Raw genomic sequence first — 24164 nt, forward strand, 5'->3', positions numbered from 1 at the left:
AGGACACAAAATGGAGGACGGACAGACAACCAAGCTTGAAAATCCAAGTCTTATGTCCTACAAAGAAGCTACAGAGGTGGAGAGACAAGAGTGACAAGGGACTAGGAGGTCTGTTGGAACTAGAAGGACTTGGCATCACAAGCTAAGCTGTGGGCTGGAGGTTGGGATGACTGGGGTGACATGAACGCAACCTGTTATAACACAACATCAACCACAAGGGAGGGCTGACTGACACAAGGCTAATCAGGGACTCTGTTACTCACTGTTTCAGATAGTGATGTCTGCTACTACCTCGGGGGCTGGAGTAGAGAGAGCACATCTCCGTTTAACAAAGAGAAAGACTTCAGTGCCAATCACTCCCTGTTAGAACTACGGTAATAGGAATGTCCGTCCTTGAAAAGTTCCTCCACTATGCTACCCAGTCTACTGCCATTTGAAACAACTAATTTAAATCAAATTGTATTTGTCACATGCTTCGTAAACAACATATGAATATGGTAAATGACTTCACATACTCTGCCACTATGAACACGTTGACAGCAGCTAGACAGAATGAAACAATAAGCGTGTGTGCAAATTGTTGTCCAAGCAGCCAAACCTATCTGCACATGTGTGAATTTTGATGGACAGGCAGCAGAGCAAATCATTCGCTTATATCAGGCTGCAGCAGCCAATCCCATGCTGGGTTACCTGATTACAGTGTTCCTTTCACGGTGGGCGATGCAGGCGTTGTCGGTGAAGAGGATGGTGTGGTAGGGCACCACCGGGTCACAGGTGGGCAGGATGCCCCGCGCCGCCTGGCTCACGCTGTCCAAGATGCCATTATACACCAGAAGATCATCGACTAACAGCTACACAAGGAAGACACAAGGAAGGCTTACAGGCTTCCATTATGCTACCCACAGGAGACTGGGAAGCATAGTGGAGGAACTCTCATGTCTTTTCAAGGACATACATTCCTATTAGTTCTAACAGTAAGTCATTAATTTATTAGCTCTTATTTTCACCCAGAAAGTTAATCAGAGAACAGATTATTGTATACATAAAATATCTAGGGATATAGTAATATAGTAATAATAATAGTACTTTATTAGTCCACTGTTGTCAGAAATTATTAGTATTCTGCTCTGTTCCCAAGTCCTAAGATCTGGGTCTCTCTGATGAATATGGTCAGTGTTACTGTACTAAAGAGGAGAGAGAACAGGAGACTGACTTACCCCAAACTCCTTTACCCCCCTCTGTGGTGTCTTGGAGTAGTTCCACAGTTTGATCATGGACACGGTCACTGGCTGGTCAAATATAAGATACACGCGATTCACCAGTCCGGGGAGCACCGGTGCTAGCCACATGTGTCTGCCATCATGAGTGTTGTTCACTCCATCTACCAGCTTATCTGGAGTCCTTATATCACCGTTTACACTGTCCAGGACATTCACACTGTCTGGGAACGCAGCGATATCTAGGAGAAGCACTGTTAAAGAACGGACTCAGGCAAACTGTGTTCACTACTATGGCATTACCCCTGCCATTTCCATTTCCTCCACTAGAGTACCCCCTTTTACTATTTCAGGGTAAATTACAACAAACTTGGTCCAGGCGCTTGGGTTCCTAATATACTGTATGGCCAAGCTGCAAAATAAAAATAGGCTATATCGTAAACATTTATGAAAACAAAAACTTGCTTTTTGGTTTTCATTTAAGGTTAGGGTTAGGCATGAGGTTATCAGTGTGGTTAGGGTTAGGCATGAGGTTATCAGTGTGGTTAAGGTTAGGGTTAGGCATGAGGTTATCAGTGTGGTTAGGGTTAGGCATGAGGTTATCAGTGTGGTTAAGGTTAGGCATGAGGTTATCAGTGTGGTTAAGGTTAGGCATGAGGTTATCAGTGTGGTTAAGGTTAGGGTTAGGCATGAGGTTATCAGTGTGGTTAAGGTTAGGGTTAGGCATGAGGTTATCAGTGTGGTTAAGGTTAGGGTTAGGCATGAGGTTATCAGTGTGGTTAAGGTTAGGGTTAGGCATGAGATTATCAGTGTGGTTAGGGTTAGGCATGAGGTTATCAGTATGGTTAAGGTTAGGCATGAGGTTATCAGTGTGGGTAAGGTTAGGGTTAGGCATGAGGTTATCAGTGTGGTTAGGGTTATGCATGAGGTTATCAGTGTGGTTAATGTTAGGGTTAGGCATGAGGTTATCAGTGTGGTTAAGGTTAGGGTTAGGCATGAGGTTATCAGTGTGGTTAAGGTTAGGGTTAGGCATGAGGTTATCAGTGTGGGTAAGGTTAGGGTTAGGCATGAGGTTATCAGTGTGGTTAGGGTTAGGCATGAGGTTATCAGTGTGGTTAAGGTTAGGGTTAGGCATGAGGTTATCAGTGTGGTTAGGGTTAGGCATGAGGTTATCAGGGTGGGTAAGGTTAGGGTTAGGCATGAGGTTATCAGTGTGGTTAGGGTTAGGCATGAGGTTATCAGTGTGGTTAAGGTTAGGGTTAGGCATGAGGTTATCAGTGTGGTTAGGGTTAGGCATGAGGTTATCAGTATGGTTAAGGTTAGGGTTAGGCATGAGGTTATCAGTGTGGGTAAGGTTAGGGTTAGGCATGAGGTTATCAGTGTGGGTAGGGTTATGCATGAGGTTATCAGTGTGGTTAAGGTTAGGGTTAGGCATGAGGTTATCAGTGTGGTTAAGGTTAGGGTTAGGCATGAGGTTATCAGTGTGGTTAGGCATGAGGTTATCAGTGTGGTTAGGGTTAGGCATGAGGTTATCAGTGTGGTTAAGGTTAGGGTTAGGCATGAGGTTATCAGTGTGGTTAGGGTTAGGCATGAGGTTATCAGTGTGGTTAAGGTTAGGGTTAGGCATGAGGTTATCAGTGTGGTTAAGGTTAGGCATGAGGTTATCAGTGTGGTTAAGATTAGGGTTAGGCATGAGGTTATCAGTGTGGTTAAGGTTAGGATTAGGGTTAAAATCAGATTTTAAGAAGATAAATTGTAGAACTAGGCAGCACTAAACAAACCTGTTTCAACTAATCATCACACCCTTGATCGACTGAATCATGTGTTTTCATGATGGGCTATAACGACAGCCTGTACACCCTGTGGATTTCCAGGACCAGGGTTGGTGACCAGTCTCAACCCAGACTCGAAGTCTCACGCTAGCTACAGTAGCTCCGCCAGTCAGGTCAAGTGAGACTAGCGACCACCAAGTGTAGATTGCAGCAGTGATGGTTCTCAGTGTGTGTTTGTGGTGTTTACATTGTAGGTAGGATACTGTTGTCACTGAGGGGGATCTTCTCGTCGTTCTGGTCATAGAACTCCAGGCCGTTCATGCCGATGTAGTAGGGATCACCCCAGGTGGTCAGCAGCTGCAGCTGGAAGATGACTGGTGGGTCAAGGGTTAAGGAAGAGAGACCTGGAGCCTTGCACACACTCAGGACTTTGGCAGTCATCTAGTATATTAGTGACTGTCCAGATCACAGTATCCTGGCAGGCAAAAGTGGTTGTAATGACATTGAATATGTAAAGTATGATTTTATGAAAGGCAAAACAAATAAAAATAATAATATATAATAATATATATTTGCCAATTTTATCCACTAAAAGGTGATTTATGTATTTTGTGGGTCAATTCTATCCACTCTTCGCATTATTTCTGCATGTCCATGTAAGGTGACTATGTAAGGTGAAATGTTATGTTAGTAAAGGCATACTGTATTCTGTGGGACTATTTCTTACGAGCAGCAGGAGGAAGGATACATCCACAAGGCATGATGGGGGCCTCATAGTCCATGCTGGGCTGCTCCTGTCTTTTGGAACCAGCTCTGAAAACCACACAAGACACAAACCTTAATATTATATCTCATATTGTATTACAATACTGACCTTGAGCATATGAATTAGGCCGTGGCTATTTTTTAAAGCTAAGGATCCGGATCACGTTCTGCGCATGTGTTATTTTATGCACACATTTGTTTTTGATGTAGCCTATGTCTCTGCCTCATATTTCTGAACAGCTGAAATAAAAACCCTGAGGCGATTTGAACGAACATTCCAAAACATATATATATTATGAAGTTTACAACCTGTTTTGTAACAGATATTTCAGTTGCACAAGCAGGACACAGTCCCTACACTTTGGACACATTTTGTATGATGATATAGGCTAATCTTTATAGTTGCTGCCATATCGTAGTTCCTGAAAGAGGAACACCTGTCTGCCTCCTGTGCAGCTTAGCCAATGTTTAAAATTATGATGAAAAATTAATAATCCTGAAAATTTCAAGAACTTTGAAAGTTTCTTCAAGTGCAGTCGCAAAAACCCTCAAGCGCTACAATGAAACTGGCTCTCATGAGGACCGCCACAGAAAAGGAAGACCCAGAGTTACCTCTGCTGCAGAGGATAAGTTCATTATTGTTAATTGCTCCTTAGATTGCAGCCCAAATAAATGCTTCAGAGTTCAAGTAACAGACACATCTCAACATTAACTGTTCAGAGGAGACTGCATGAATCAGGCCTTCATGGTTGAATTGCTGCAAAGAAACCACTACTAAAGGTCACTAATAAGAAGATGAGACTTGCTTGGGCCAAGAAACACGAGCAATGGACATTAGACCAGTGGAAATCTGTCCTTTGGTCTGATGAGTCCAAATGTGTGATTTTTTGTTCTAACCGCTGTGTCTTTGTGAGATGCAGAGTAGGTGAACGGATGATCTCCGCATGTGTGGTTCCCACCATGAAGCATGGAGGAGGAGCTGTGATGGTGTGGGGGTGCTTTGCTAGTGAAACTGTCTGTAATTTATTTAGAATTCAAGGCACACTTAACCAGCATGGCTACCACAGCATTCTGCAGCGATACACCATCCCATCTGGTTTGCGCTTAGTGGGACTATCATTCGTTTTTCAACAGGACAATGACCCAAAACACACCTCCAGGCTGTGTAAGGGCTATTTGACCAAGAAGGAGAGTGATGGAGTGCTGCATCAGATTACCTGGCCTCCACAATCACCCGACCTCAACCCAATTGAGATGGTTTGGGATGAGTTGGACCGCAGAGTGAAGGAAAAGCAGCCAAAGAGTGCTCAGCATATGTGGGAACTCCTTCAAGACTGTTGGAAAATAATTCCTCATGAAGCTGGTTGAGAGAATGCCAAGAGTGTGCAAAGCCGTCATCAAGGCAAAGGGTGGCTACTTTTAAGAATATAAAATATATTTTGATTTGTTTAACACTTTTTTAGTTACTTCATGATTCCATATGTGTTATTTAATAGTTTTGATGTCTTCACTATTATTCTACAATGTAGAAAATAGTAAAAATAAAGAAAAACCCTTGAATGAGTAGGTGTGTCCAAACTTTTGACTGGTACTGCAAGTGTTTGGCACAGTGCGGATAATGGACAGAATGTTATTTTACGAGACGCTAAAAGCTGGGCCGAACAGAACGAGTGTGCTCGAATACTCCCTTGAAAGACCTTCGCTTCAAAAATGTAGCCAGTATACACTTCCTCAAAATAGTCAGAATTAATCTAAAGATAACTCAAGAAATCTGTCAGATCTTAGCCGCGCAATTTTATATCTAAGATGTTTGGTGCAGTATTTTTCAATGAAAAAAACGAGTCGTCTCTCGTTGAATGACAACAAATACTTTATTGAAGAATCCCTACTGTTAACCAATCACAGACAAAGGGGCGTAGACTTCGGCTCCGAACTTGGGCTTGCCTCCAGAAAAATGTAGTGTGCCTGAACAGCCGAAAAAACCCTCACCGAAGTCCAAAACAAACAAAAACGTCACAAAATGTCGTCATAATATATGCATAAACTCTACCGAACTGTTTCGGCTGGGAAGCATGCGGACGCCTTAAAACAGTCTGATGAAATCACAACAGAGCCATTACTTTAAACACCTTCCTACTGGGAGGTGGCCTACAACTAGCCTGGTCCAAGATCTGTTTGTGCTGTTTTGCCAACTCTTTTGGTCATTGGCAAGACGGAACAAACAGATCTGGGATTAGACTAGCCTCCAAGTACTCACTTGAGTGTATAGACCAGGTCCTCTGATGTAGTCTTGCTGTTGACCAGGCCAGTGGTGGGGTTCTGAAGGAAGTCGATGAAGAGGATCTCCTGAGCAAAGTCAAAGTGACAGTTCCCTGGTCCCTTCCTGATGAGGAAGCCCTCTGCTGGAGAGATGAGTGTATCGTCCAGAGACACATGGATCACCTTTACCTGGAGAACACAGGAATAGGGATAATAAGAGATGGGTATCTTAACAAATGTGTATCATGGTTAGAATTGTGTTTTTGTGGGGAATAGGGATTCACCCCTTAAACAACATTCTCAGTCAATATTCAGAGATATTTAAAGATCTATGGCAGTAATTTGATATATTGTATATGCACCCTTATGGGGCATCGTATAGATTTGTACAACTACAATGCACTGCACATTTAATGACAAAACTCAGAAATACAAAGGCGACCTACAGGGCCCAGATATTTCAATTTCAATTGACACTTCCAGGCTACTAAACCCAGGAAGTTCTCTATCTCAGTGACTAAACAAGTGACTCTCTCGCACCCCTCTGTAGGAGTCCTCTGGGGTCTTGTTGTAGTTCCAGATGCGGAGGCCAGCCACTGTCTGTGCCTTGTCAAAGTTCACTGTCAGGGTGTGGTGCTGGCCACAGAAAAATGGGATCAGCCACATGTGCTGGTCCTCAGTGGTGATGTTGTGGCCGTCAATGAGTCTGGACAGAGGAGAGAGAGACACCTCACTGGTTATGTACATGTCATTCTGCAGCGTAGTGGACATGGAAACCTAGAATTTATTAGACACCTTGCTACACTTGGGACACTTTAGACTGCTTCCTATCCTTGCAGTAGGGGGACGTGTTCACTTCAGTTTAAAGAGGCATTATATATATATATATATTTTTTTTTTACAGTGTATATTTTAGAAGAAAAAAAATGTGTAAAAATACATAATTGTTACATGTAAGGGTATAACATGATATTTGAAATTATTTGAAAAATACATAAAAAACTTTTAAATGTAGTTTTTATGACGGTGCATTGAGCTGCTGCTGTTTCAAACGCCACGTGACATTGTTTAAGTTTTTCAGTGGTGGTTTTGCTGTGCACTGTTGTTGTGCCTACAAAGGGCTATTCTACAAAGCAGAATCAACTTTGATAAGCAACCAGAAAAAAACGATAGATTTTATGGTTAATTGAAAAAGCTAAACTTCGATACAGTATGTCTTTTCGTTTGTTAAACTAATTCGACCATTTCCATTTCAAGCTTATCTTTCTACAAAATAAAAAATGATATCAGAATATTTAGGCAAGTGATTGCGTTTACGTTTTAATTTTCCCTCTTTCATGTTGCGTTTTACATTAAAAGGCTATTTACTTTTGTAGCGCATTTCCGCAGCAGGCGTGATGCTAACGGAGGTTCCACTGACACAGATCAATGCAAAAACTCGCCAGAATACATTTGATCCATCCATTGACGTATTGAATTGCAACACTATAGGTTTGCTAGCACTAGCAGCCGCCGACAAGTTATTTCGTTTACAACGTTAGCCATAATGGCAAACATCACGCTTCATCTTTCACAGCATCGCCTCTATGACATGCCCCTTTTTTGCGACGCGGACTCTCGATTTCAGAACCTTGGACAGCAGCCGATGTACACAACCATAACCATAACCGCCTTGAAACCAAAGCCTACAGCAAAACAAAAAAACATCTTTATATTTCAATCAACAAAGAAACTATTGAAAATTATTTTCACGATCACAACAAAGACATCTCAAAATCAAATAAATGTGATATTGCTCAAGTTTATAGACACACATAAACCTAATGTCGATCGATGCACAATGCTGTTGACTGAGTGGGAAAATGTAGCCTGGCTTTTTTATGCATTTCAATTGGCTATAATTTTTCCATTTCATTTTCCACAGGCACTACTGACCCTTCTAATAAGAACTAAGTGCCAAGACATAATCCGCTCAGACTGTCTCCTGATCCAACTGCTGATTGCTACCCAGTCACCATGGGAAATGTATAGTCTTTCTCGCCCAGCTATCAGAAGGCGGCCGGAGATGGGCCGGTCACGGTGGGCCACGACACGGCCGCTCAGAACCGCAAGAACGCCAAAGACAAGAACTTGAAGCGACACTCGCTCATCAACAAGAAGCAAAAGAATGGCTCCAAGAAGGTGCAGCCTGTCACACCCTGGTTCTGGGACTCTATATGTTGAGCCAGGGTGTGTTCATTCTATGTGGTATATTTCTATGTTGGGGGTTCTAGTTCTTCTGTTTCTTTGTTGGCCTGAGTGACTCCCAATCAGAGGCAACGAGTGGCAGCTGTGGCTGGTTGTCTCTGATTGGGAGCCATATTTAAACTGTCTGTGTTCCCTTGGTGTTTGTGGGTTTTTGTTCCAGTTGGTCATTGTTACCTAGGACGTTACGAGTCGTTTTGTTGTTTTGTATCGTGTGTGCACTTTAACTATTAAAGTATGTTCGCTCAACACGCTGCGCCTTGGTCCTCCTCTATTAACGACGATCGTGACAGAAAAACCCACCACCAGGACCAAGCAGCGTGTCCAGGAGCAGGCAGCCTGGACGTGGGAGCAGATTTTGGACGGACAGGGGTCCTGGACCTGGGAGGAAATCCTGGCCGGGATGGATCGCCGCCATGGAGTGAGACTGTAGAGAGGCGACGGAGAGAGGAGCAACGGGCGTGATCAGGGTCGCCGTCGGACGGTCGAGAGGCAACCCCAGAAAATGTTTAGGGGGTACACGGCATGGCGCGACGGGGCTGACGGAGGCAGACAAGGGGCGTATTCAAAAGGCCACCAGGTTACGGGGTCACTGGTAAAGGAAGGGAAGGAAGGTTTAGAGGCACGGGCGAGAGGTACTGGGATGTGTTACCAGTCCGGGTCCGTTCCAGATCCCGGGGTAGAGCCAGTGGTGTGTGTCCCCAGTACGGTCCGGCCTGTTACGGCCCCTCGCACCAAATGGACGGTGCGCGCCGCCAGCCCGGTCCGGCCTGTTCCTGCCTCTCGCACCAAGCCTACGGTGTGCGTCGCCAGCCCGGTCCGGCCTGGCCCTGCTCCACGCACCAAGCCTACGGTGTGCGTCGCCAGCCCGGTCCGGCCTGTCCCCTGCTCCACGCACCAAGCCTACGGTGTGCGTCGCCAGCCCGGTCCGGCCTGTCCCTGCTCCACGCACCAAGCCTACGGTGTGCGTCGCCAGCCCGGTCCGGCCTGTCCCTGCTCCTCGCACCAAGCCTACGGTGTGCGTCGCCAGCCCGGTCCGGCCTGTCCCTGCTCCACGCACCAAGCCTACGGGTGCGTCGCAGCCCGGTCCGGCCTGTCCCTGCTCCTCGCACCAAGCCTACGGTGTCGTCGCCAGCCCGGTCCGGCCTGTTCCTACTCCACGCACCAAGCCAGGGGTGCGCATCGTCAGCCCGGCCCGGCCTGTTCCTGCCACTCGCACCAAGTCTACGGTGCGCGTCGCCAGCCCGGCCTGGCGAGTCGTCAGCCCGGTTCGGCCCGTTCCTACTCCACGCACCAAGCCAGGGGTGCAAGTCGTCAGCCCGGTTCGGCCCGTTCGGCTCCACGCACTCAAGCCAGGGGGTGCGCGTTGTCAGTCCAGCACAACCCGTGCCTGGGTCACCGGTGCCTGGTAAGGTACCGGTCAACTGCCCACTACGGAGCTGAAGCTAACCGCTCCTGCTACGTCCAGTTCAGCTCCAGCCAGCGGGGACAGACCGGACCAGGGGCGCTATGGGGGGGTTTATTGGAGGGTGGTGGGAAAGGCCGGAGCCAGAACCGCCGCCGAGGAGGAATGCCCACCCAGCCCTCCCCTGTTTTGTTCTAGTGGAGGCGCGGTCGCAGTCCGCGCCTTTGGGGGTACTGTCACACCCTGGTTCTGGGACTCTATATGTTGAGCCAGGGTGTGTTCATTCTATGTGGTATATTTCTATGTTGGGGGTTCTAGTTCTTCTGTTTCTTTGTTGGCCTGAGTGACTCCCAATCAGAGGCAACGAGTGGCAGCTGTGGCTGGTTGTCTCTGATTGGGAGCCATATTTAAACTGTCTGTGTTCCCTTGGTGTTTGTGGGTTTTTGTTCCAGTTGGTCATTGTTACCTAGGACGCGATTTGAGTCGCTTTTGTTGTTTTGTATCGTGTGTGCACTTTAACTATTAAAGTATGTTCGCTCAACACGCTGCGCCTTGGTCCTCCTCTATTAACGACAATCGTGACACAGCCCAAAGAGAACAACGTGACCCACCTCAACAACGAGAACCTGGAGAAGCCTCAGTCATGCACCAACCTGTCCACCCTTACCCAGGACCAGTATCCCCCAGACCTCATTGAAAGCTCCGACAACGCCGCCCTGACCAACTCCAACACGGCCCCCGACATGTCCAAGAGGGTGATGGTCAAGGTCTTCCCTGACGAGATGCTGCGCTGCCTGGGTGAGTTCCTGTGCCAGGACTGCTACCGGCTCCAGAACCTGTCCCCCAACGACCCAGGGCTGTAGCAACAGAGCGTGGACCGCTTCCTGCTCGACCACGGCTGGGGGAACCAGAGCACCCTCACCCCGGCCAACATTTATCTATACTGTAAGGTGGTCTCCTATTAGGCGGGTACGGAGCACCAGCTGCAGGACGTGGTGATCACCTGCCTCTACCGGACTTGCTCCTACATGGGCAACGAGACCTCCTACCCACTGAGACCCTTCCTGGTGGAGAGCTCCAGGAACATCTTCTGGAACCGCTGCCTGTCCATCATCAACCTAATGAGTGCCAACATGCTCCAGATGAACACGGACACACACTATTTCTTCCGACCTAAAAAACAAGATCCAGAAGGAGGAGAGGAGCCGCTTGCTCATCGGTCTGGACTGGTGAGGGGCCCCGGGGAGAGGGGCCAGGAGAGGGCAGGGGCCTTCTCCAGTCTGGTATTTCAAAATGGAGGGAGGAGGATTGGTTGAGGGAGTACGAAAGGGAAGAGGAGAAAATATGATTAATTGATTTTGAGGGTTAATATGAGGGCCTACCAGCAACCCATGACTGTTTAACTGACTGTCGAAGATGTGCACGGCCTACCACGGGCTAGTGCCTACCACTGGGCTAGTGCTCACATCACACTGAGACCGCATTCTACCAGCCTACTATTCTGACTGTCTAAGATGTGCACGGCCTACCACGGGCGGGTAGATGAGCACTGCTATATATCGAAACAAAGCTGTAATAAACATTGAAACGACAGACACATAAGAGTTGGAGTCAGTTGAATAAAATCCCTTGCAACACTCTTGTTGGCTTTGTTGATGATGTTGTTGATAAGTTAATTAGATAACTTTGGCGTTTCATGACTTAAAATACATCCTGTGGTCAGAGGGTATGCAGTTAGATCCATCTACATTGTCAGCGTTGTAAGGTCAGACACACACACACACACACACTACTGACTTGTCGAGGGTGCGTGTGTCCTGGCCGTACTCAGGCAGGTCGTTGAGGTCCCGTGGCGAGGCGTTCACCATGGTCAGGTCCAGAGGCAGGCTGTCCCCCTCCTTCCCCACCACCTCTAACCCCGTCATGCCCAGGTAGTGGGAGTCCCCCCACGTCATACTCAACTCTATCCTAAGGCCTGGAAAGAGGGATGGGGGGAGAGAGAGAAGGAGAGAGAGAGCTTGGAGAGTCAGTGTGGAACAAGCTGAGCTAGCTACATTTTACAGACATAAAATGCCAGTCCTGTGTGTAAAATGTGTGAATTGATCATGAATAACACTAATTTAGAAGGGAGTACTCACATTTTCCATTGTACATTCCTGGGATCTGCTCCAGGGTCTCCTCAGACTGACCAACAGTAGGGTTCAGATGGAGGTTTAACTGAAAATGGCAGCGAATAGAAATCAGAAATGTTAGTGTTGGGCTGGAACAAAACCTGCACGTCCTATATCAATCCAGGCGTTCCACATTTACACTGTATAGTCCCAGTCAGTCCGGTCAAACTCACAGTGAGGTCGTCCTCGGGTCTGAAGCCAGCCTGGGTGAAAGGTCTCTCCTCCCCCTCTCCGTCGGCCGTGCGGGGCCTCTGCAGCTCCTCCTCATACCCCACCAGCCCCTCGGAGCCCTTTGCCTCCCCGCAGAACGTCTCGTCATAGCGCGACATGGCCTCCAGGATCTCATCGTCCGTGGTGAACAAGATGGTGTCCCGAACTGGTCCAGACCTAAGACGAGAGGGGTGGAAGTTAGGAATGAGTATGAGTAATCCCTAGTGGAGGTAGAATTCCGTTTGTTAGAGGCAAACAGGTTTTCATGCTTGGACAACAAATGACACTAAACCTATTTTGTCACCAAACAAATTCTGTAGTTCTATAATCTAATGTAATAGTTATAATGTAATAATTAGAATGTTCTTATGTCATTCCCAGATTGCATTTTGGTGATTAAAATAAATTGTGCATCCTCACAAGTCAAGCCAGTTCTCCATGAAAGCAATTCAGTTCACCAGGAATGGTCTAATCCAGACCTTTTTTGAAGGGAATAAACTACGCGCAGAGGGGGCGTTTCTTGGACACAGATTAAGACTAAGAGAAGGACAAACTTAATCGCTTTCATGGAGGACTGGCTTGAATTGTGCAGATTTATTTATTTTTATCATGAGCAAAAGCTATTGGTTTTCTACCCAAAGTTGCAAAGAAAATGTTGTGATCCATTTAATAAACACAAGAGACCAGCAAAATGGATAAAAGGATGTGGCAGTAGCAGGAACAGCGACATCTAGTGAGTAAAACCTGGTACATTACATACATTCATACTACTTGTCAAACATAGAGAACTGATTCTGTATACTGGATGTTGGGGTGGGCTTGGCGTGGGGTTTGTGGGGTTAATCATTGTTAAGAAGAGGTTTGGTCCAAATCGGATGTTCAGTACTATATTTATAGAATATTATATGAATCCTATAAATTGAAATCGCCAATTTGGGTGTGATCAATTAGTTGAGTTCAAATAGTTTTCAACAAAATAATGTTGCAGGAGTGCTTATCTTATCTGTTTCTAACTACAGAAACCATTTCAGAACAATCTGAGATGGTGGGTGTCATGGCTTGCTGAAATGACATAGAACGACCCATTTGGGTGTCATGGGAGAGAGCCTGTCCCTCACTAATGCTCCCCTACCTCCAGACAGAGTCCCTGACGCCTTGGCGATCTCTCCCCTGAAGATGCACCTCCCATCCAGCAGCATTTCAGCTTCCTTCACCCCCCTGAACGAGTGGATCCTGGACTTGTTGTAGTTCCACACTCTTATCATGGCCACCTGACACAGCCCGGCGAACTCCAGGTAGATCACGTGACTCCTCCCCTGGGTGAAAGGTGCCAGCCACAGGTGCATGTCGTCCTGTGTGAGGTTGACGCCATCGATCAGGTTGGTGACCACACGCGGGTCCTTTCCGTAGGCAGGCAGCACGTTGATATCAGGCGGGTCGGCGCGGATTCGGGTGGGAAGGAGGGGCTGACCGCTGGAGCTGAAGACTTCGAGACCGTTGAGGCCCACATAGTGGCGATCGCCCCACGTGGACAGGATTTTAATGACCAGACGTTGACCACGTGGGAGGACCGGAATCTCAAACTCCTCCTCGCGCTCCGCCTCGGCGGAAAGGTCATCCTCTGGGTCATCGCAGAGGCCCCCTTGAGGGGCGGGGGAGGAGAGGTGGGAGGAGTGGGGGATGGGGCTGCAGGGGGAGGCTCCTGGGCCGGAGGAGGGGATTATGGCAATAGTGGCGGCTCTGGAGGAACGCTGGAGGAACTCGTCAAAGATGTCACCCTCAAAGCTCATGTTGGAGATGCGACCACGCTGGCACTGGTTGAACTTGGTGAGGGAGTCCCAGGACTCCATGAGGGTGTCGTCATGGTCCTGCTGGCTGCGGAGCTGGGCCCGGGGGGTACGCTGCTGCCTCCGGTTGCTGCTGTCTGAACCTGGCTCCTCTGTGGAATCAACACACACACTCTCATGTTACCTCCAAGACACGACAGAGTACATAATAAATGTGTAGTTAAGAGCAATGGGAAGAAAGCAAGCGTATTTTTGGCCCGTTTCATAAATTGTGGTACTACTCCATATAATTTTGAGAGTAGGATTTCTATTACTAAAGTTATGGCTCGCAATAATCCTTCTATTTTTAATTTTTTTAAATATACATATTCCAGATATATAGAAGATAAAAGTAATGGTAATGTTTATGTAATTTTCACACAAAATAGCCCAGCTCCGACAGCTGGTGTGATGCTGGTCAAAGACTCTTTGACCCACTTCAGGGAGATATGTCCACAATAGATATTGTCAGAGCCAGCTGGCACGTGCCATGTGTGTGAGTGTGTTTCCAGATTGGAGGAAAATGACCCATAACTAGAGGGTCTGGCTGGGAGTCTGTTGTCAGGGAGATAAAGAGAGATTATTATAGGATGTAGATTTTATGTGATGCAGTAATCTGTCTGCTCTATAATCTTATTTAAAAACAAAGATATGTCTGGTCTGCCGTTGACAAGACAAAGGGGGTGGGGGGGTGGAGGAATCATTATTGAGTTGCAAAACTAAGGCAAGTAGACAAACAGGCTCCCACTAGAGATTATTCTGTCTCTGACCTTAAGACGGTTACATGAACTCAAATGAACGTCTCGTCTCTTTCCTGCACAGCAGAGTAGATAAAGGAGCTGCAAAAGTATGGAATGGCTCACAATAGGTCCTAGGACCACACAAGCACATAGCATACACACATGGTTAGCTACCTATGGACAGTCCAATGGCTCCATGCTGGTGCTCCACTGCTGGTTTGCTGCTGGTAGTACTAGTGTTATTATGCCTGGCTGAGCTCCTACGTCCACTAACAGGTTGGTCCTGGCGCTGCTGGTCACTCAGCTCCTCCAGCAGGTCACCTCCCAGGTCCAGAGAGTCTGCACTCGCCTGGCCCTCGTTCACCGTCCTCTCCACCCCACGACACACCCTCCCTGGGTTACAGCCCAGCTCTGGGAGCACTGAGGTGGAGGTGGAGGAGGATTGTGGGAGGGAAGGTTTGGACTCCACAGATTGCTGGGGCACTAGCCAGAGGGGCTTCTCCCTCGCAGCCTCGCAGCCCTCTGGGGCGCTCCGGGACATGGGTTGTAGCCACTGGGGAGTCCTGGAGGAGGAAGGCTGCGTGGTGACTGTGCACTCTGTGGGTTGACCCGACTGCTCCAGCTGCTGTTTCAGAGGGGGGTGGGGAAGGTCCAGTTCCGGAGGGTCCATGTCAATGGAGTTCCTCTGTAGGAGACGGTGTGTAGATGTGGGGGCGATGGGGGAGAGGGGGTTGTAGGTTTTATCCTGCAAGTCTATTCTGACCTGGGCCAGCCCCTCAGAGAGAGTGAGTCCGTGGTTGGGGTTGGGGTCACAATGGTGCCCTCCGCTGTTCCCCTCCATGTTCCTGTCATAATGGCGCTGTGGGCTGGCGCCACAGAGAATGTGTCCGGACACCACGGGGCTGGGAGAGAAGGATTCTGGGACTTGGAGTGCCTGGAGGGCAATGCTGGTGCTGTAGTCGAAGACCTGGTTGCCACAGCCCTTGTCCAGCTCGCCTTCGAACACCAGCGTGCTGTTGAGGTAAAGATTCACATGCCGGGCGCCAATGTCCAGGTCCTGAAAAAGAACAGTACGGCTATTTCAGGCTCTAAGCAGCGCAATATTTAGTTAATGCATTGATATTGGTAGACCGTATAAGAAAATTAACATTAAAACAAACTCCAAGTCAAATACATTTAAATGAAAAATGTAGAGGTGAAAAAGCTCGATCAACATTGAAACTGAAAATCACACCACACTGTTAACCAAGGAGCTTCCTAGTTGTAGGTCCCAATGTTCTTTCTTCAATTTACCCACAGGTATGTAGACATATATACCTGTGGGAAATTAAGCTAACCGTGCAGACATAGTCAACTGTAAAGCTAACCGTAAGTAGCCTCCTTACCAACACACGCAGACAGACATAGTGGATGGCTAAAACCAGACTCAAATCTCCTCAATCCCTGCTCATTAAATCAGTGTATCCCCACCCCCTGGATCCAACCGTATCACACTGCTCCTTACCTCGCAGCTTAAAACACACCACCAATACCTAACAAAGGACTCAATGAACAGAGACACGGTTAATATCAACCCATAACATCCATAGTTCCAGACAGATCCCTGGTTGCCTGGGCTTTGTGCCCCCGTCCGTCCCCTTTGTGACAGCAGCAGGGCGGGAGGCAGGAGCAGTCACCCGGGCGTCCCTTCACTAATCCTCCAGGGTTAATCTCTCACTGTTCCACATTTGGACAGACTGGCAGCTCACATAGCCACTGGTTAAACGCAACTACCCTCCCTCCCAAAGCCTGCTGCCAATATGGGGTTCACCCTCTACAATGACTGGGGCTGGCTGAAGCAAGCTGGATTTATGAGCAACTGTTAATGGTGTGTATTTTTGTAAACCCTGATCTAGGACTGGCGTGATGAACCAATCAGGCTGCATATGTAAGGGTTGCACATATAGTAAGTGCTAAGAACTTAATATACTTAAGTACCATTTCTATCAGATTCCATTCGAATCATCACCTAATGCAACCCTTTTTTACTATAACTGGCAACCTACTGGCAACCTCTATTGCAAAGGCTCAGGTCAAAAGTAGTGCACTACATAAGGAGAAATAGGGTGTCAGTCTGGTCTCTTACATTGATGCTCTTGTTGTAGTTCCAGATCTTGATCCGGGATATCTCAAAGTCCGGAGAGCGCTCCGTGTTCCTAATGATGAAGTAGAGCTGGACCGGAGGATGGAAAGGACAGGTCCACATATGACGCTCCTTCGTGGTCTGGTGGTCAAAACAACACACAACAACATATAGAGAAAAGCAGTCAGTTTAAATCAGAAAATAGATGAATACATTCACTTAAAATGACCAGAGACCCAATATAATCTGGTAACACTTTGAATACCATCCTAACAAAGCATAATTCAGAGTTCAAAGCCACGATAGTCCGGTGGCCCATTGTGACATAGCTACTGAGACACCGTCCGCAGAGGACGCACATCCCGACCGCGCACCTCTCCAAAATTCCCAACCAAAGTTGGCTCCGTGTACGCGTCTTCTATTCATTTGAATGGGGTGACGGTTGGAGAAATAGCTTGAGCTGCGCTGAGAATTTGAAAAGCATGAAAGCCAACGGTCCAATATTCTAGAACATTGCTGTGCGGACATACACATTCTGAACTATGATAAGCGCTTATATGCATATTAAGCATATTTATATCACCTTATGTGCTATGCAAAATGCTTTATCATGCACAACATAGTGTAACGATTCCGGCAGTCTGAGTCGGGTCCTGTCTGTGGACTAGTTTTTCTGTTCGTGATCTCCAGTTTCCCGAGGGTTCTGGAACGCTCCGGGGAGCTCTCTTGATTTCCGCACCTGCATCCCATCAGCAATCTGCACACCTGGTCCTGATCATCACCCTTCTTAGGCTCTGGCCTAACATCCATTCCCTGCCGGATCGTTAGCCATGAACAGTATGTTTGTCAGTGTATCAGCCTTGGAGTTTCTAGCGTTAGTTTTGTTGTTTTGCACCTTGTTGGCTTGCCGTGTACTTACCTCCGTTTTGTTTCTATCTGCAGTCAATCTCCCGGAACCTTCACCCAACCCCTGCCTGGTTGTCGGCGGCTGCCGAGCCATTCTTGGATCCACCACTGCACCTCCACCAACTCATCTCCGCCGTCCGCTCTGTCCCCTGGATTATTCTACATCGTTTTTTGGAATCTGTTAAATAAATACTCACCTTCGTTTCAACTCACCTTGTCCTGGTCTGCTTCTGGGTTCTGGCTTAGTAAACCGTGACAGAACGATCCGGCCAGTAATGAACCCAGCGGACCTGGACTCTGTTCGCCATGCCATTACCCATCAGGAGAAGATGTTGGGCCATCATAGCACGGAGCTACAGGAGATCGCGTTGGCAGTTCGGAACCTTTCTACCGGTCTGACGGAGGTCCAGAACCAGCGCAAGTTTCCGGTGGAGGATCCACTACCGGTTTCACCCATCTCGCCTGCCGCGTCTGAAGCGGTGTCCTTCCGTGAGCCCAAGGTTCCGACGCCGGATAAATATGAGGGGAGCTGGGAAGATGCCGTTCTTTCCTTATGCAGTGTGGGTTAGTGTTCGATCTACAGCCCTACTCTTATGCCACAGACAAGGCTAGGATAGCCTTTGTGATTGAGTTGCTGCGTGGTCGAGCGCTGGAGTGGGCTTCAGCCGTTTGGGAGCGACAAGACCCCTGCATGGCTTCATACCAGGGGTTCACGGCCGAGATGAGGAAGCTCTTCGACCATTCCGTCCGAGGGAGGGACGCAGCTAGGCGCCTGTTTTCGCTCCACCAAGGAACTTCGCAGCGTGGCCGACTTCGTGATCGAGTTCAAGACGTTGGCTGTGGAGAGTGGGTGGAATGAGGAGTCTCTGCAAGCGGCCTTTTACCAGGGTCTGTCGGAGCAGCTCAAGGATGAGCTGATCTCCTATCCGGAGCCTAGTGACCTGGACAGCTTGGTAGCCTTGTCTATTCGGGTGGATAATCGAGTCCGAGAGCGAAGGAGGGAGAAGCAATGGGGTCCGTCCAGTCGATCAGCTTCTCAGTTCCCAGTCGGGTCGGGTGGTGGACCAGAACCCGTCGATCATTCTCCACCACAAAGGATTAGTGGAGAGGTCCTCTCTCCCGATTCTGAACCCATGCAAGTGGGGCGGCACGGGTTAACCAAGGAGGAGCGTCAACATAGACGTAAGACCAACTGCTGCCTCTACTGTGGTAGCTCGGGACATTACATCTCCACTTGTTCCCGGCGGTCGTCAAACTGCCCGGCTCGCTAAGGTTGGGAGGACTTTTAGCGAGCCAGTTTCAACCTCTCAGTACCTCTGTCAGACCCGTTTCCGGCTACCCTTGTGAACAGGAATCAGAGCTTAGCGATTAACGCTTTTGTCGATTCAGGTGCCGATGGAAGCTTTCTTGATGCCGAGTTGGTGGAACAGCTGGGGCTTTCCAAGGAGCAATTGCCGGAAGCCATTGAAGCGACCACTCTGAACGGCAGTAGTCTGGCACGTATCACGATGAGGACTGAACCGGTTAAGATGCTGTTGTCGGGGAATCATTCGGAGATGATTTCATTCTTCATTCTGCCGTCTTCCCATGTGCCTCTGGTCCTTGGATACCCCTGGCTGAAGGAACACAATCCCACGTTCGATTGGTTGACGGGCAAGGTAACGAGTTGGAGCCTTGATTGTCATGCTAACTGTCTCAAGACTGCCTGTCCCCATTCGGTTCCCAGTCAGGTGATTGAGGCTAAACCCCCAGATTTGTCCCTGGTTCCCGAGACATATCACGATTTGGGAAGTGTTCAGTAAGCAGAAGGCTCTGTCACTCCCTCCCCACCGACCATATGATTGTGCCATCAACCTGTTCCCTGGAGCTGTTTACCCCAAGGGAAGGTTATACAGTATCTCCCGCCCTGAACGTGAGGCTTTGGAGACCTACATCAAGGAGTCCCTAGCTGCTGGTCTCGTTCGTCCTCGTCATCACCCCTGGGGGCAGGATTCTTCTTTGTGGGTAAGAAGGATGGCTCTCTTCGACCGTGTATTGATTATCGGGGGTTGAATGACATCACGGTCAAGAACAAGTATCCCCTGCCCTTGATGAGTTCTGCCTTCGACTCCTTACAGGGTGCTACGGTGTTCACCAAGCTAGACCTACGCAATGCGTATCACATGGTCCGGATCAGAGAGGGAGACGAGTGGTTGACGGGTTTCAATACACCGATGGGTCACTTCGAGTATCAGGTGATGCCGTTTGGACTGACCAATGCTCCAGCGGTATTCCAGAGTATGGTGAACGAACGTCCTGAGAGATATGATCGGTCTCTTTGTGTTTGTTTACCTGGATGACATTCTGATCTTCTCGAAGGAACCTTCCGACCACGTCCAGCATGTCCGGCAGGTTCTGCAGCGATTGTTGGAGAATCGCCTGTTCGTGAAGGCCGAGAAGTGCGAGTTTCACGCCCACACGACATCCTTTCTCGGGTACATCATCTCCAGGGGAGAGATTAGGATGGACCAGGAGAAGGTTAGAGCGGTTCTGGAATGGGCCCAGCCCGGTACGAGATTGCAGCTCCAGAGATTTTTGGGGTTTGCGAATTTCTACCGCAGATTCATCCGGGATTACAGCCGTGTGGCCAGCTCCGTTAACTGCCTTGACTTCCAGTATCAGGAGCTTCAAGTGGAATCCGGAGGCGGATCGAAAAGCGTTTCTGGATTTGAAGAGGCGATTCACCAACGCACCGATTCTCTCTCAACCGGACACGGCCCGTCAGTTCGGTCGTTGAAGTGGACGGCTCTGATGTGGGAGTTGGCGCCATCCTGTCGCAGCGATGCTCCACGGACAGTAAGCTCCATCCCTGCGCCTACTACTCTCGTCGCCTTTCGCCTGCGGAGAGGAATTACGATGTGGGTAACCGGGGAGCTTCTCGCGGTGAAACTTGCCTTGGAGGAGTGGCGCCACTGGTTGGAGGGGGCGGAGCAACCGTTTATTGTCTGGACTGACCACAAGAATCTTGCTTACGTGCAATCGGCTAGACGTCTCAACTCCCGTCAGGCCAGGTGGTCGTTGTTTTTCGGACGATTCAATTTTTCCCTGACGTTCCGACCTGGTTCTAAGAATGGCAAGGCGGACGCCTTGTCTCGGATGTTCTCCAAGACGGAGGAGAGTGGGTCCAAGACCGAGACAATTCTCCCCCGGAACTGCGTCGTGGGAGCTGTTAGGTGGAAGATTGAGGAGGAGGTGATGGCGGCTCTTCGGACGCAGCCCGGTCCCGGTAACGGTCCACCCGGTCGGTTGTTTGTGCCTGAGTCGGTTCGTCCTGCGGTCCTCAAATGGTCCCACGCCAGCAAGATGGCTTGTCACCCTGGCGTGGCTCGGACGATGGCGTTTCTTCGCAGACGTTTTTGGTGGCCTGCCATGGCCGAGGATACTCGGGGTTATGTTGCTGCCTGTCCAGTGTGTGCGCAGAATAAGGGTACCAATCGGCCCAGCTCTGGACTACTTCACCCCCTTCCTATTCCCCGGCGACCATGGTCGCATCTGGCCCTGGACTTTGTCACTGGGTTGCCCGCTTCTGAGGGGAACACGGTCGTTCTGACTATCGTGGACAGATTCAGCAAGTTCGCCCACTTTGTGCCAATTGCCAAGCTTCCCTCTGCCTCGGAGACGTCCGAGATCCTGGTTAGGAGGTTTTCAGGGTCCACGGGTTGCCCAGTGATATCGTTTCCGACCGTGGCCTCAGTTTACCTCTGCTGTCTGGAAGTCCTTCTGTTTGGCCATTGGAGCTACAGTCAGTCTCACATCTGGTTTTCACCCCCAATCTAATGGTCAGGCGGAGAGAGCCAACCAGAAGATGGAATCCACGCTACGCTGCCTGGCCTCTTCCAACCCCACCTCCTGGGTCTCCTCAGTTGCCTTGGGTTGAGTATGCCCACAATACTCTCCCCTACATCTGCCACTGGGATGTCTCCCTTCCAGTGCCTGTATGGCTACCAACCTCCCTTGTTCCCTTCTCAGGAGAAGGAGCTCTCAGTGCCTTCTGTTCAGGCCCATATTCGTCGTTGCCACCGGACCTGGCATCGGGCCAGAAAGGCACTCCTTAGAGTTTCGGACCGGTATCAGCTCCAGGCGAATCGTCGCCGGATCCCCGCTCCCACCTATAGCATCGGAGATAGGGTCTGGTTGGCCACACGGGATCTTCCTTTACGGACTGAGTCTAGGAAGTTGTTACCGAAGTTCATTGGTCCGTTTGTGGTGGAGAAGGTGATCAATCCGGTGGCAGTTCGACTCAAACTCCCGAGGACGCTCAGAGTCCATCCCACCTTTCATGTCTCCCTGCCTCAAGCCTGTTTTCCTCAGTCCTCTGTTGCCTCCTCCGCCTCCTCCCCTCGGATGATCGGAGGTGGTCCCTGCCTACACGGTGCGACGCATTATGGATTCCAGACGGCGGGGCCGGGGTTTCCAGTATCTCGTGGACTGGGAGGGGTATGGTCCGGAGGAGAGGAGTTGGATTCCGCGGCGACAGATCCTAGATGCTGACCTCATCCGTGACTTCTACCGCCTCCATCCTGGCGCTCCGGGGAGTCCGCCCGGTGGCGTTCGTCGGAGGGGGGGTACTGTAACGATTCCGGCAGTCTGAGTCGGGTCCTGTCTGTGGACTAGTTTTTCTGTTCGTGATCTCCAGTTTCCCGAGGGTTCTGGAACGCTCCGGGGAGCTCTCTTGATTTCCGCACCTGCATCCCATCAGCAATCTGCACACCTGGTCCTGATCATCACCCTTCTTAGGCTCTGGCCTAACATCCATTCCCTGCCGGATCGTTAGCCATGAACAGTATGTTTGTCAGTGTATCAGCCTTGGAGTTTCTAGCGTTAGTTTTGTTGTTTTGCACCTTGTTGGCTTGCCGTGTACTTACCTCCGTTTTGTTTCTATCTGCAGTCAATCTCCCGGAACCTTCACCCAACCCCTGCCTGGTTGTCGGCGGCTGCCGAGCCATTCTTGGATCCACCACTGCACCTCCACCAACTCATCTCCGCCGTCCGCTCTGTCCCCTGGATTATTCTACATCGTTTTTGGAATCTGTTAAATAAATACTCACCTTCGTTTCAACTCACCTTGTCCTGGTCTGCTTCTGGGTTCTGGGCTTAGTAAACCGTGACACATAGGCTAATAACAGCTCATAAGCTGTATAATGATTCCTTATGAAGCAAAGTGTTCTAATGCCTTTATAATGGATCCCTCTAAAATGATGTATAAATATTAAATATGCACCATCACCTTTCTAAATAGTTCAATTATTGTTATCTTAAAGGCTTGAGGGGCAGAACTCAACTCACTTTAGCTTTCCCGTTGACCAGCGCTCCGAGGTTCCCAGGGTAGTCGGCGTTCCGGATGTCCAGGTCGTGTGGCGACACGTACAGCTTCCTGTTCCCTGGGCCGAAGAACTGCATCTCCGTCAGCCCCACCTGGCCCCTGTTCCCCCAGTTACTTAGGATCTCCATGGTGACGTATACGGTGGGCGGTGCCTCGGCCGAGACCCGCCTCTTCTGCCACCATGACAACAACAGAACTTCATGAGTCAAGCCAAGCTGTCACTTCATACAGTGTATTCTTAGCATCAGAGATATAGAATTAGAACACTATTAGATCTCTCTGTGTGTCTCCCTCCCTCTATGTTTAGCCTCACTGTTTGTCTCACCTAGTTGTTTTACGCTTAGTCATTCCTAGCCCTGGTATTTGATGGAGTGACTCACCGGTGGTTTGCTTTTGTCCGTTTTCACTGTCTGAGGGATGTCAAAGTTTGTGCCTGCCTCCAGTTTCTCCAACGCCTTTAGTAGTCTCTGCTGTTGCCTGGAAGAAAATGATTAGTCATCTATTGTATTGTGTCTTTCATCACATCAATAGTCTTTGACCTTGCTCTTGGGCATTATCTATGGAAATGTATGCATGGTCACTGACAGTTATTGAAGACTACAGCTACAGCTTTGGTGACTAAATCTGCTTCAAGGTCAGAGAGGTTAGGTTACCACTGACACGTTTCTGATTGTTAGAGAGCCTCGGTAGGAGGTATACAATTACTGGTGCTCTTGTGCCGTCCTCCAAGACGTACTGCATTACTACGAGTTTTGTACTGTACTGCACAGTCTGTCCATGGCGTTCTGATCCCAGCAAGGGAAAGCACACAGGCATGACGAAGTTAGCGACGCCAGTGTCATTCTAACAAGTGTCACCAGACAAGACTACGTTTGGCCACATCCCGATATCCATACCTTATAGATGGTTTCTTTCTCTGTAGTATGCTAGTGTGGATACTATTGGAACATAGCCATTCATTGTTTTTTTTCTTTGTGACAGTCAAGGATAGTCAAGGGATTTGTATAGACCCGGATCTGGTCCGCAAGCCCATTCAATGCGGCCCACGGGTGCTTTGAGTAAAAAATAATCTTTGTAAAAACAACCTCATTCTACATTAAAATGACTCAAACCAAATCGAAACTGTTCAGACATTATATTGCACTTACATTTATAAAGTCTCTAC

General features: G+C 48.8%; 1 protein-coding gene and 1 pseudogene across 1 annotated transcript in view; one reads left to right on the plus strand and one right to left on the minus strand.

Moving 5' to 3' along the window:
* Positions 1 to 24164, minus strand: part of LOC121584961 (protein KATNIP homolog) — a 35120-nt gene that overhangs the window by 2561 nt on the left and 8395 nt on the right. Inside the window, exons 12-26 of the mRNA XM_041901242.2 lie at positions 23380 to 23476; positions 22963 to 23172; positions 16735 to 16872; positions 16114 to 16281; positions 14784 to 15666; positions 13184 to 13982; positions 12007 to 12220; positions 11801 to 11879; positions 11460 to 11637; positions 6554 to 6719; positions 6012 to 6202; positions 3738 to 3802; positions 3253 to 3363; positions 1218 to 1459; positions 691 to 851 (exon numbers count right to left, since the gene is read on the minus strand). Of these exons, the coding sequence (XP_041757176.2) occupies positions 691 to 851; positions 1218 to 1459; positions 3253 to 3363; positions 3738 to 3802; positions 6012 to 6202; positions 6554 to 6719; positions 11460 to 11637; positions 11801 to 11879; positions 12007 to 12220; positions 13184 to 13982; positions 14784 to 15666; positions 16114 to 16281; positions 16735 to 16872; positions 22963 to 23172; positions 23380 to 23476 (3702 nt within the window). The remainder of the gene's footprint in view (positions 1 to 690; positions 852 to 1217; positions 1460 to 3252; positions 3364 to 3737; positions 3803 to 6011; positions 6203 to 6553; positions 6720 to 11459; positions 11638 to 11800; positions 11880 to 12006; positions 12221 to 13183; positions 13983 to 14783; positions 15667 to 16113; positions 16282 to 16734; positions 16873 to 22962; positions 23173 to 23379; positions 23477 to 24164) is intronic.
* On the plus strand, positions 8030 to 11452 carry LOC121575126 (annotated as a pseudogene).

This window comes from Coregonus clupeaformis, chromosome 1 (assembly GCF_020615455.1).
Source record: "Coregonus clupeaformis isolate EN_2021a chromosome 1, ASM2061545v1, whole genome shotgun sequence".
NCBI lineage: Eukaryota > Metazoa > Chordata > Actinopteri > Salmoniformes > Salmonidae > Coregonus > Coregonus clupeaformis.